The sequence below is a fragment of the Panicum hallii genome, chromosome 7 (genome assembly GCF_002211085.1).
Source record: "Panicum hallii strain FIL2 chromosome 7, PHallii_v3.1, whole genome shotgun sequence".
Classification (NCBI taxonomy): Eukaryota; Viridiplantae; Streptophyta; class Magnoliopsida; order Poales; family Poaceae; genus Panicum; species Panicum hallii.
This window is the reverse complement of record NC_038048.1, coordinates 31,630,984-31,641,964: the sequence shown is the minus strand read 5'-3', so window position 1 is coordinate 31,641,964 and position 10,981 is coordinate 31,630,984. Positions and strand designations below refer to the sequence as shown.

Genomic DNA, 10,981 nt, shown 5'->3' with positions numbered 1-10,981 from the left:
ATTTTGACAGTTGTGTATCGGCAACTTCCCTCTAAATGTTTGCCAAGCCCTCCATCTAAGCTTTCTTGGGTCCAGTTTTACTCTCTGTGCTACAATTGGACATGTCAGATGATGCCATCCTCAGCTTGTTGCCAATATGTTCCCTTACAACCCTGTGCTCAACGCACCTTCTGAAACCACTCTACCGGCCAAGGCATTGCCACCTCGCCAGGGTTTGGAACCCTCGTGTACATTTGCACCAAGTATTACACTCGATCAATAGAGGAGGGGGGGGGGGGGGGAACACTCCTGAGCCAACCGAATGTGCTCGAAGTTTCTAGTTGCTGACACTCATACATAACCTGCTTTAACAAGGTCATGTTGGCCTGCTTTAATAATGGACTCAATTTCCAAGCAGGGTTCTGTATAGACTCAATTTCTTGGCTCCGTGTCCTAATTGGATCCAACAAAACAAACGGAACCGTTTGCTTGGAATGCAGCGGGCCATTGGCCCAAAATTTCCTGCAGGGAAAAATCAAGGTATACAGAGCTGGGCTATATCAATTCATATGGGCCTCATGTGCATGCTTAGTGGGCTAAACAACAAAGAAATTCCATACAAAAAATTCGAGTGACAACAATAATAAGTTTTTTACTCAAGTGTCATTTAGGAATTCCGAACATGTTAATGGGCTCAAAACTGTACTGAACCCCACACTAAGCAATCCTTTCCTTTTTTAAAAAATAAAATAAAATAACCCAAAAGTCTCTTACTATAGCAAGTTCAGCACAATCCAAACCAACCCATCACTCTACCTATCTAAACCAAACCAAGCCAACTTTAACCCTAGTGCATTCAACAGTTGCTAGTCTACACATGGAATTTCTAATGTCCAAATTGAAGGAAAGTAAAAGCATCCATACATTAATCTAACTAAGTAAAATAAAATAGGCAAAATTTGCTCATGGACACTCTTCAAAGTTGGCTTTGCCACGAGCCACTAAAAAAATATATCTTTGCCACAAAATACTATAAATTCATGGTAATTTGCTGTAGAACATTATAGCCCATATAATAGTATTTCCACCACCAACAGGTCATAGAACACTTACATATGGAACAAGTTTACCCTTGCCCATTAAACAGAATATATGTGTCAGCAAACATTGACATTGTTTTGCCAAGCAAGCTCGTCATGGCCGCAGGGAACGGGCCACCGCTGAAAGAGAGAGCGGCTGCCAGGACTTTGCTCGTAGGGGTCGCCTCTGTGAGCGGGTCCCGCCGCCGTGCACGGGCTCCAAAGAAGCCAGGAGAGCGGCGCCGCTGGGAGAGGGAGCTGCGGAGTTGAATTGAAACTTGGATGCAAATCGATAGCAACGGTTGATCTACCGAGATAGGAAGGCAACAGTGCCACTTGGATGCCAGCATTCAGTCACCAGCATTTTAGCATCTCTCTTTTTCGCCACACTTTTACACTGCCACAGTGCCACTACATGCATCTATAAGATCGGATTCAATTCCAACAGGCCCACTCACCAACATATTTTGACTTCAAGTGCCGCCCATGGCTAAAGTAGCAGTTCTTGATCAGCTCGCCGGCGACTTGCCGGCGGCCAAAGAATTTCTTCTACTGGTCCTTCCTCTCCTACTCTTCGCGCTGCTGCAGTTCTTCATCACGGGGCCATGGAGAGGACGAGGAAGAAAGAGTCTGCCTCCCTCCCCTCCGGCGCTGCCGCTGGTCGGGCACGTCCACCTCGTCGGCGCGCTCCCACACGTCTCCCTGCGGCGCCTGGCCGCGCGGCACGGCGGCGAGGACCTCATGATGCTCCGCCTCGGCGCGGTGCCGACGCTGGTGGCCTCGTCCATGCGCGCCGCGCGGGCCGTGCTGCGCGCCCACGACCAGGCGCTCGCCTCGCGGCCGCGGTCCGTCTGCGGGGACGTGCTCACCTACGGGCCGTCGGACATCGCCATGGCACCCTACGGCGAGCGGTGGCGGCTGGCGAAGAAGCTGGCCACCACGCACCTCCTCAGCGCGAAGAAGGTGCAGTCCTACCGCGCCGCCCGTGAGGAAGAGGTGATCAAATCAGCCATGCCCATGCCAAATCAGCAAGATCAGTGTCGCCTGAACGCTGATCCATGCATCCACATGTCGTGCTTTGTATAGGTAGAGCTAGTGATCAGCAAGATCGGTGCCGCGGCGGCGACACGCGCTGCGGTGGACATGAGCGAGCTCCTGAGCAAGTTCACCAACGACATGGTGTGCCGCGCTGTTGCCGGCAAGTCGTTCAGGGCGGAGGGGAGGGACAGGGTGTTCCGGGAGCTGATCGACCAAGGAATGGCTCTCCTGGCCGGATTCAACCTGGAGAACTTCTACCCTGGCCTCGCCACGGCAGCAGGGGGCGTGCTCGTGCGGTCGGCGCGTCGCAAGGCTGAGAGGGTGAGGGATGGGTGGGACAGGCTCCTCGACAAGCTGATCGACGAGCACGCGAGCGAGAAAGCCGGAGCACCGGCGGCGCGCCATGAGGATGGTGGTGGTAGCAACCTGCAGGAGTGTGACTTCATACATGTGCTGCTATCCGTGCAAGAGGAGTATGGTCTCACCAGAGACGGCATCAAGGGGATCTTGGTTGTGAGTTCACGAATTCTCTTCTGCTCCTTGATTTCCTTAGAAGGCAGAATCTCCATCATTCTATTTATTCTATGTATATCCTTGATCTACCTCTATACTAATCTGAAGTTCTAAACACGACCTATACATGCAGAACATGTTTGCAGCAGGCACAGACACAGCGTACTTGGTCCTAGAATTCGCCATGGCTGAGCTCATGCTGCACCCGGAAGCCATGGCCAAGCTACAGCACGAGGTTAGGAGCGGCATTCCCAAGGGTCGAAACGCCACCAACGAAGACGACCTCACTGGAATGACGTATCTGAAAGCTGTTGTGAAAGAAACACTCCGTCTGCATCCACCGTCGCCACTCCTCCTGCCACATCTCTCCCTAGAGGATTGTGATGTTGAGGGCTTTCGAGTTCCTGCCGGCACCACTGTGCTCGTTAACGTCTGGGCAATCGGTCGGGACCCCAAGCTGTGGGATGCCGCGGAGGAGTTCATGCCGGAGAGGTTCGTCCAGAACGGGGAAGCCAAAGGAGTCGATTTTAGAGGGAAAGACTTTCAGCTTTTGCCTTTTGGGTCAGGACGGAGGATGTGCCCCGGGATGAATTTTGCAACGGCCTCCATTGAGATCATGTTGGCGAATCTTGTCTACCACTTTGATTGGGACTTGCCCAAAGGTGTTGATAAGGTCGATATGGCTGAGGTGTCTGGGTTGACAGTGGGCCGAAAAGAAAAGCTCCTGCTTATCCCTACGACACCTGAAATTGTGCACCTTTTCAAAGGTTGTTAGGTGCACTATGCAGGAAATGAATCAGACACGTTGCTTGTAGTGTAGTACTGGTCGCTATCTTGAGGGAGAGCATAGAATGTTTCTTGGATTTCTATTTAAAATGTGTCCGTGCATGTTTTGACATTTATTTTTCATACCAATGCAATGACGGCAGGTGATTGCTTGTTTCAGTTAGGGTGTGTTCGTTTTCTAGGGTCTAAAGTTTAGACCCGTCACATCAAAGAGAATCTTGTCATTTAGAAGTATTAAATAAAGTCTAATTATAAAATTAATTGTAGAACCTCAGGACTAGTTCGCGAGACGAATCTAATGAGGTATATTAGTTCATGATTAGCGGATGATTACTGTAGCATCACTGTGGCAAATTATGGATTAATTAGGCTCATTAAATTTGTCTCGCAAATTAGCACCCATCTGTGCAAAAAGTTTTGTAATTAGACTTTATTTAATACTTCTAAATGACAAGATTCTCTTTGATGTGACGGGTCTAAACTTTAGACCTTAGCAAACGAACACAACCTTAGCTAAATGTCTCCAAGATCCGGAAATGTGCTCACAGGGACCCACGGAGATCGAGTTATTATAGTATGATGTCTAATCACAGGGATCCACAAAGAAGAAATGTCAAGCGCCGTCAGATCCCCGATGTAATGGTTGGAATGATTGCCTGATCCTACTGCTAGTTTTCAGGCACCTGTAATCTAGCATCTCCCATATTTACTCCGTTCTTGTTAGTAGTAAAGGTCAAGGTCCGAAGCCAGACAAGGAGGTCCGATTTTTTGTGTTTGATGAATTGTGTACCTAGCTAGAAAGTTTTTACCTATAATTTCAAATGGAGGGATCAGAGTAATTTATACCTGAATGAGCAGATGCATGTGTTCGTTGCACCTTTCAGTACCATTATCGTTTACCTGTGGCGGAACAAGGGGAGGCGGATGCCCTACTACGAGCGAGTGTACGACCCTATCTACCTGGGGTTTGTTGCCACCTCCTTCAGCGTGTCCCTACTTCTCTCACTCAACCATGTGGATGATCGCCACCTGTGTTGTGTCCTCTCTCTCTCATTGTCCCTACTTCTCTCACTCAACCATGTGGATGATCGCCACCTGTGTTGTGTCCTCTCTCTCTCATTCCACAGCACACTACCGCCATTAGCCGTACGCCCGCACCGCCGCCCACATCGTCCCAAGCCGTTTGTCCTAGTACCTCTATGTGTCATATTTCTTCTCTACTAGCTCAAGCATTTCTTCGTGGTGGCATGACATCCTTTTCACTATGTTAGCACAGAGGATAGCAGGGAGAAGGGGAATTGGAGGAAGCAAGCAAAGAGGAAGAACAGAGATGGCGGCCGGAGGAATGACTAAGATCAGGGAGTAGCTAGGTTTACAGCTCTCCTTCTCTCTCCCAGTACTTATTCTACTCGGTTACACGGGCCTTGCCCTTTCCCTTGCATGCAAGCGAGTGGACCCAATCGGGACCTTGGACCTTGAGCTTCGAGCTTTGTTTCCTGGGCCTGGTGCTCACCCTTGGCCCATCTGGTGTAGCAGTGGTAACATTCCCCCAGTCTTGTGATGCCGCTTGCCCCAAGCAGCCACAGCAGGGAAACGTTGTTGTAGAGTGATCAAGTTCTCCCAGGTCGCCATAGAACGGGGCCAACCTGTCCACTTGATCAAGACTTGCTCCACAAAACGATCACCCATGGAAACAGTTCAAATCTGCAGAATCTCCTCAGGAATACAATATCATTTGGTAGAGGAGCTATTACCTCAGAATGTGGAAGGGATGCCGGCTTCAATTGTGAGACATGAAACACCGGATGTATGGAAGAAGTAGCTAGAAGATCTAATTTATAAGCCATTGATCCCACTCGAGCCAGGACTTTATAAGGCCCGAAATACTTGAAAACCAGCTTCATGTTAGAACGAGGAGCTAGGGATGACTGGACATATGGTTGAAGCTTTAGAAAAACCAAATCACCCACAGTGAACTGCCTCTCTGTCTTTTCCTTGTCGGCTTGTTTCTTCATACGGTTCTTGGCTCGGAGCAAGTGCTGGTGAATATGAGTGTTCATAACTTGACGATTCTTGAGCCAAGATGATAAATCCTGAGATTGGATTGCATCGACAGAGGTGATCCAAAAATGACGTGGAGGGTAACCGTACAAAGCTTCAAAAGGAGAACGACCCACAACAGAATGATGAGATGTGTTGTACCAATATTCTGCCAGAGAAAGCCAACTACTCCATTTGGATGGACAAGCATTGACAAAATAGTGCACGAATATTTCCATTGTTTGATTCAGACGCTCGGTCTGACCATCCGATTGGGGGTGATAGCTGGAGCTCATGTGCAACCCTACATCTGCCAGTTTAAGTAACTCTTTCCAAAAGTGATTGGTGAATATTCTATCACGGTCAGAGATAATGGCAGTAGGAAGGCCATAAAGTCGATAAACATTGTGCATAAACGCCTTAGCAATAGACAACACAGTAAATAGATGGCGTAATGGTATGAAATGACCGTATTTGGTAAATGAATCAATGACCACTAGAATGCAGTTGGCACTGCCTGATAAAGGTAAGCCCTCAACAAAGTCTAAGGAAATGAGCTGCCAAGCACCAGAAGGAACCTCCAAAGGTTGTAGCAAACCTAGCATTTTGGTTCTATCTGGTTTAGCCTGCTGCATGTGAGACAATTCTTGACAAACTGAGACACATCCTTTTTCATGCCCTTCCAAGCAAACATTTGCTTCATTCTCATATAGGTGATAGGCAATCCAGAATGGCCCCCCAAAGCACTAGCATGACAAGCATGCATCAACTTTAGCTGTAAAGGAACATTAGCACCAACCCAAATTCTGGACTTATATCTCAGAATACCAGCAGACAGAGAGAAATGAGGGACAGAATCAAACTGAATAGCTAACTTCAAGATCATATCCTGAACTTGGAGATCATTCTGATAGCCAGCCTAAACTTCTGATATCCATTGAGGAGTGCAACAGGAGATAGCAGCACAAGAAGAATCATGAGAAGCCTTCCTGGATAAGGCATCAGCTACACCATTTTCAACTCCGTTCTTATATACAATTCTGTATTGGAGGCCAAGTAGCTTTGTGAAAACCTTTTGTTACCACTGAGTGTCGGGGGCAAATATCATGGATTCCCCAACAAACGCTCCTTAGGAGGCTAATCACAGATTAGCTCCCTCAAAGTGCGCGGCTTGGGCCAGCTGGACTGTCAAACGGCCACAGAACGGCCCACCAGGAGAAGGGGCACTGACAGCCCAACGCGAAGCACTGGAGAAGGATACGGCCGCCTCGTCTGACCCCAAGGGTAAGAGATTGGGCGCGTCCACCTCGCCCGACACCAACGATGTGGGGTCGGGCGCGTCCGCCTCGCCCAACCCCAAGGGTGAGGGGTTGGGCATGTCCGCCCCAGAGGCGTGGGGCCCCAGGGACCTCACAAAGTTGGACCACGCTGAAGGACGAACCTCTGGTGTAAGGCAGACTACTACGGTAGGCCCCGGCCATCCACCGCGCCGGGGTCAAGCCGTAAAACGCGCCGGGAGCTCACGTCACCCGTCTCGGCAGGGCGCACGTCGCCCATCCTGCAGCCCGGCAGACCCGCGCCGCCCGTTCCGTCGGGGTGCACGCCGCACGTCGCACCAGGGCACGGCATGGGAGCGCCTCCATCATCATCTACAGGGGCAGCGGGGCCCATGCGAAGGGGAGGAGGGGCGGCGCGATCCCGGGGACTTCTTTCTCTCTCTCTTCCTCTCTCTCTTTTTTTCTCTGTATCCACTCCCTTCCTTTTGACTGATAAAAGGGGAAGGGAGACCCCCCTTGAGGGGGACGAAATTCAGACTCACACTCGTACACGCATACTCCACCAGAGACTTGGAAGCCCAATTCCTCTCTCATCTATTTGTAACCCCCTACTGCAAACCTAGTGCAAGAGCACAAGTGGCTCGGAATGGACGTAGGGACATTCTGTCCGAATCAGTACAAACCCTCGTGTCTTTCTTGCTCACCATCCGAGCCAGACGCGCAATCATAAGATTTACTAATCGGCGATTCGAAACATAGCAGAACTACTTGGTGGTGGAAGTGGAGGGATGGACTGGAACATACCTGTGACCGTGGGATGAACGATAGCCGTAACGACTCCGTATCCATCCTCCCGGTGATACTGGTCGACGCGGTGCCTGTTGGGCCTGTCGGCTGTAAGGATGGCAATGGACACGAATTATCCGCATACCCGCGGGTAAAAAACCGTTGGGTATGGGTTTGGGTACCATTTTATATCCGCGGGTATGGGTACAGGTAGCAAATAATATCCACGGATATTTTTAAAACGGGTAACAAAAATTACTATCCGTACCCGAAACCCGAAATCCGCATCTGATATGTGGGTCCACATCAAAACCATATATATAACGATAACCCTAACCCTAACTCTCCCATCCCCACTCCAGCCGCCGGCGCCCCCTCCCACAGCCCCACCCGGCCGCCCGCGCCAGCGCTCCCCGCCCCCCCCCCCACCCCCCCGATCGGCGGCTCCGGCCGCGCCAGGCACGCAGGCCCCGGCCCCCCAGGTCCGGCGGATCCAGACTCCCCCCCCCCCCGTCCGGCGGCTCCAGCCGCCACCCCCCAGCTTCGGCCGCGCCAGGCATGCAGGCCCCGGCCCCGGCCCTGCCCCCCCCCCCCCCCCCGGTCCGGTGGATCCAGAGTTCCAGACTCCACCCGCCAGATCCAGCTCCCCCCCTCCCCGCCGCTGTGGGCACGCCAGGCAGGCCGTCAGGCGGATCGAGACTCCGGCCCCCCCCACGCCCCCCCCCCCCCCCCCGCGGATATATCCGCGGATATCCGTTACCCGCGGGTAACGGATATGGATACGTTTTGCTATCCGTTGCGGGTAACGGGTATGGGTTCAGGTATGATTTTTAGGTCGCGGGTATGGATATCCAGAGGCAATATCCGCGGATAGTTTACCCGTTGCCATCTTTAGTCGGCTGGGTGCCCGGCAGTAGGATGTGTGGGAGCCGGAGGAGCAGGCAAGAGGATGCCTGGTGCGGATGTCGATTGATCGAACGCTGCACGCTCGTAGTGGAGGTTGAGCTTCTTCACTATCAGCTTTAGATCATCGATGATGCCATCGACTTTCGGGCGCCACTCCTTGAAATCAGCCACCGCCTTCTCAAGGACCGTCACGCGCGTGTCGTGGTTGGTGCGGAGGTCGTCAAGTTTTCTCTCCCATGTGGTTTCTCGATTTGAGAGGCGGCGATCCCACTTGAGGTCCTGCTCCTCAAAGAGCTTGGAGAGCTCATCGGAGAGGTTCTTGGAAAGCTCGTCGAATCAGAAGCTTCTGTTCAAGATTCATGGCTCCCTGGCGATGCTGGAATCGGGTGTAGTGGTTGTGAGGTGGGGGATTCTCCAGGATCATGGATTGCGTTCCAGATCAAGCTGCGTGAACGGAAATTATCGGACTAGATCTCAAACTAAATCAAAATCGAGAGTTCCGAACCCAATTCGTTTGCAGATCGATCGATGAAATGCGGGTAACCAGAATCGGTGTCTTTGATACCAATTGTTAGCATAGAGGATAGCAGGGAGAAGGGGAATTGGAGGAAGCAAGCAGAGAGGAAGAAGAGAGATGGCGGCCGGAGGAATGATTAGTTCAAGGAGTAGCTAGGTTTACAGTAATTCAATTGTTGTCTCTCTCCTTCTCTCTCCCAGTACTTATCCTACTCGGTTACACGGGCCTTGCCCTTTCCCTCGCATGCAAGCCAGTCGGGATCATGGACCCTCGAGCTTGGTTTCCTGGGCCTGGTGCTCACCCTCGGCGCATCTGGTGTAGCAGTGGTAACGCACTACTGCAACAATCAGTAACTAGTGTCATTCCATTGATGAATTCACGTTGTAGGGATGGGAAAAAAGATATTGTAATAAGTCTGTGTACTTGAAGAACAGACATTAGGACGGCCGAGAACACAAACGACTTAGTTATGGTCGATCTTCCTTGTAGTCTTGTTTCGGGGCATACTCCTGCTTGACCATGATCGCTTTTTTAAAACCGTGCACATTGACACTGCAGGTGTTGAGATACCTCATCAAGAATTGAAATTGACTAAGATCTTCTCTAGCCATCACTTTCTTTGAGGAAAAAGTTTACCCCGACAAATTTTGGACATCTGGAAACACACATGGAAATGTGTGGACCCCTCTTTGGCTCCGCAGTCGCGATTACATTTATTATATAAATAAAATAAATTAATTATTCAAATGTTGCTCAAATACACTATCAACATGGTTAGTTCAAAAATTGAGTCAAGATTTCTATGTTAGCAGTATGTCTGTAGTAGTTAGGTCCTTTTTAGTAGAGCTCGCGCTCAAGTGCTTCTGCACCGGCTCCACATGGAGCCCTACCAAACCGTCATTTCCAAAACAACTTCTCAACCGAAGCTGACATAAGCCCTCTACAAAAATGAAATATGATTGTGGAGCCACTATTGTTGTTATTGGCTTATCTATCACGCACTACCTTGTGGACCCACCCTAGGGCATGTATAGCATGTCCTGCATTTCATACTAAGCAAATGACATACCTCTCGAGGAAAGAAAATGAGGGAAAATGATTGTCCACGTTGCGTTCACTATGAATGGTGGAAAAGGCGAGCATGGCAGGCAGCACAAAATGCTGTGGTGGGAGGCAACAGATGAGGGAGGGGACGACCGATCAGGTCACAATGATAAACTAGCGTTCATCCATTGTTAGTAGTGTGTCCTGGTATATTTTTCAGTATATTGGTATATGGCTTTATTTATTTGGCATGAAGGTAATGTTTTGTGTGCACTTTCTCTTTTCGAATGAAGAAGCGAGAAATATATTAAAGCTTTGAGAGGTATAGACTTCTTACACCAACGACTTGAAAGACAAGTAGGATACATCAAGTCTTTATTCATCTTCGCCGTCACTTCTATGGTTGACACAGCAGCGAGCAAAGCAAGAACAATTTTTTGTCAGTTCCTCTCTAACAACAGATAAGACTTTGTTGTAGCTTTTTTATATATTTTGGATGATGTGGTTAATATGGAGCACTTGTTACGAGCATGGTCATCTCGCTAGAGTTATATAGTGACCTGTTTTATAACTTACTACCCCCTCTGTTCCGAATTGTAGATCGTTACATAGCAAAAGCTATGTCTTTACATTTGCCAAAACGGTCTACAATTTGGAACATGGGGAGTAGAATGTCATCATCGAGTCTATATCTACACGTATGAATTACTGTCTTTGATGAAATGCTCGTTGATTGGAGGAAACAAAAAAAAACATCTAGAATCAAACTTCAACTCATGTGCTTTGGACTTCGATACATGTGCATACGTTATTTATCATAGAAAAAGGAAGCATCTACATCTACCTTGTAGGAAATCGACTTGATTACTTATTACTTATTATGGGTTTGATGCATCGGCAGAATGTTCAACCATATATGGGTTGATTTTAATCCGATCCGTGTGCTTCTATAAATCATGGACATCATTAATTCAAACAGGTCCTTTATCTGTACGTAGTATGATGAAACAAGCTAG

At 49.4% G+C, this 10,981-nt stretch overlaps 1 protein-coding gene across 1 annotated transcript; it reads left to right on the top strand.

The window, feature by feature from the left end:
- Positions 1–1,421: 1,421 nt before the first annotated feature.
- On the top strand, positions 1,422–3,558 carry LOC112899944 (indole-2-monooxygenase-like). Its single transcript, XM_025968613.1, has 3 exons — positions 1,422–2,054; positions 2,145–2,609; positions 2,743–3,558. Exons 1-3 carry the CDS (start codon positions 1,545–1,547, stop codon positions 3,382–3,384), a joined length of 1,617 nt encoding a protein of 538 aa, XP_025824398.1. The 5' UTR covers positions 1,422–1,544; the 3' UTR covers positions 3,385–3,558.
- The last annotated feature ends 7,423 nt before the right edge of the window (positions 3,559–10,981 follow it).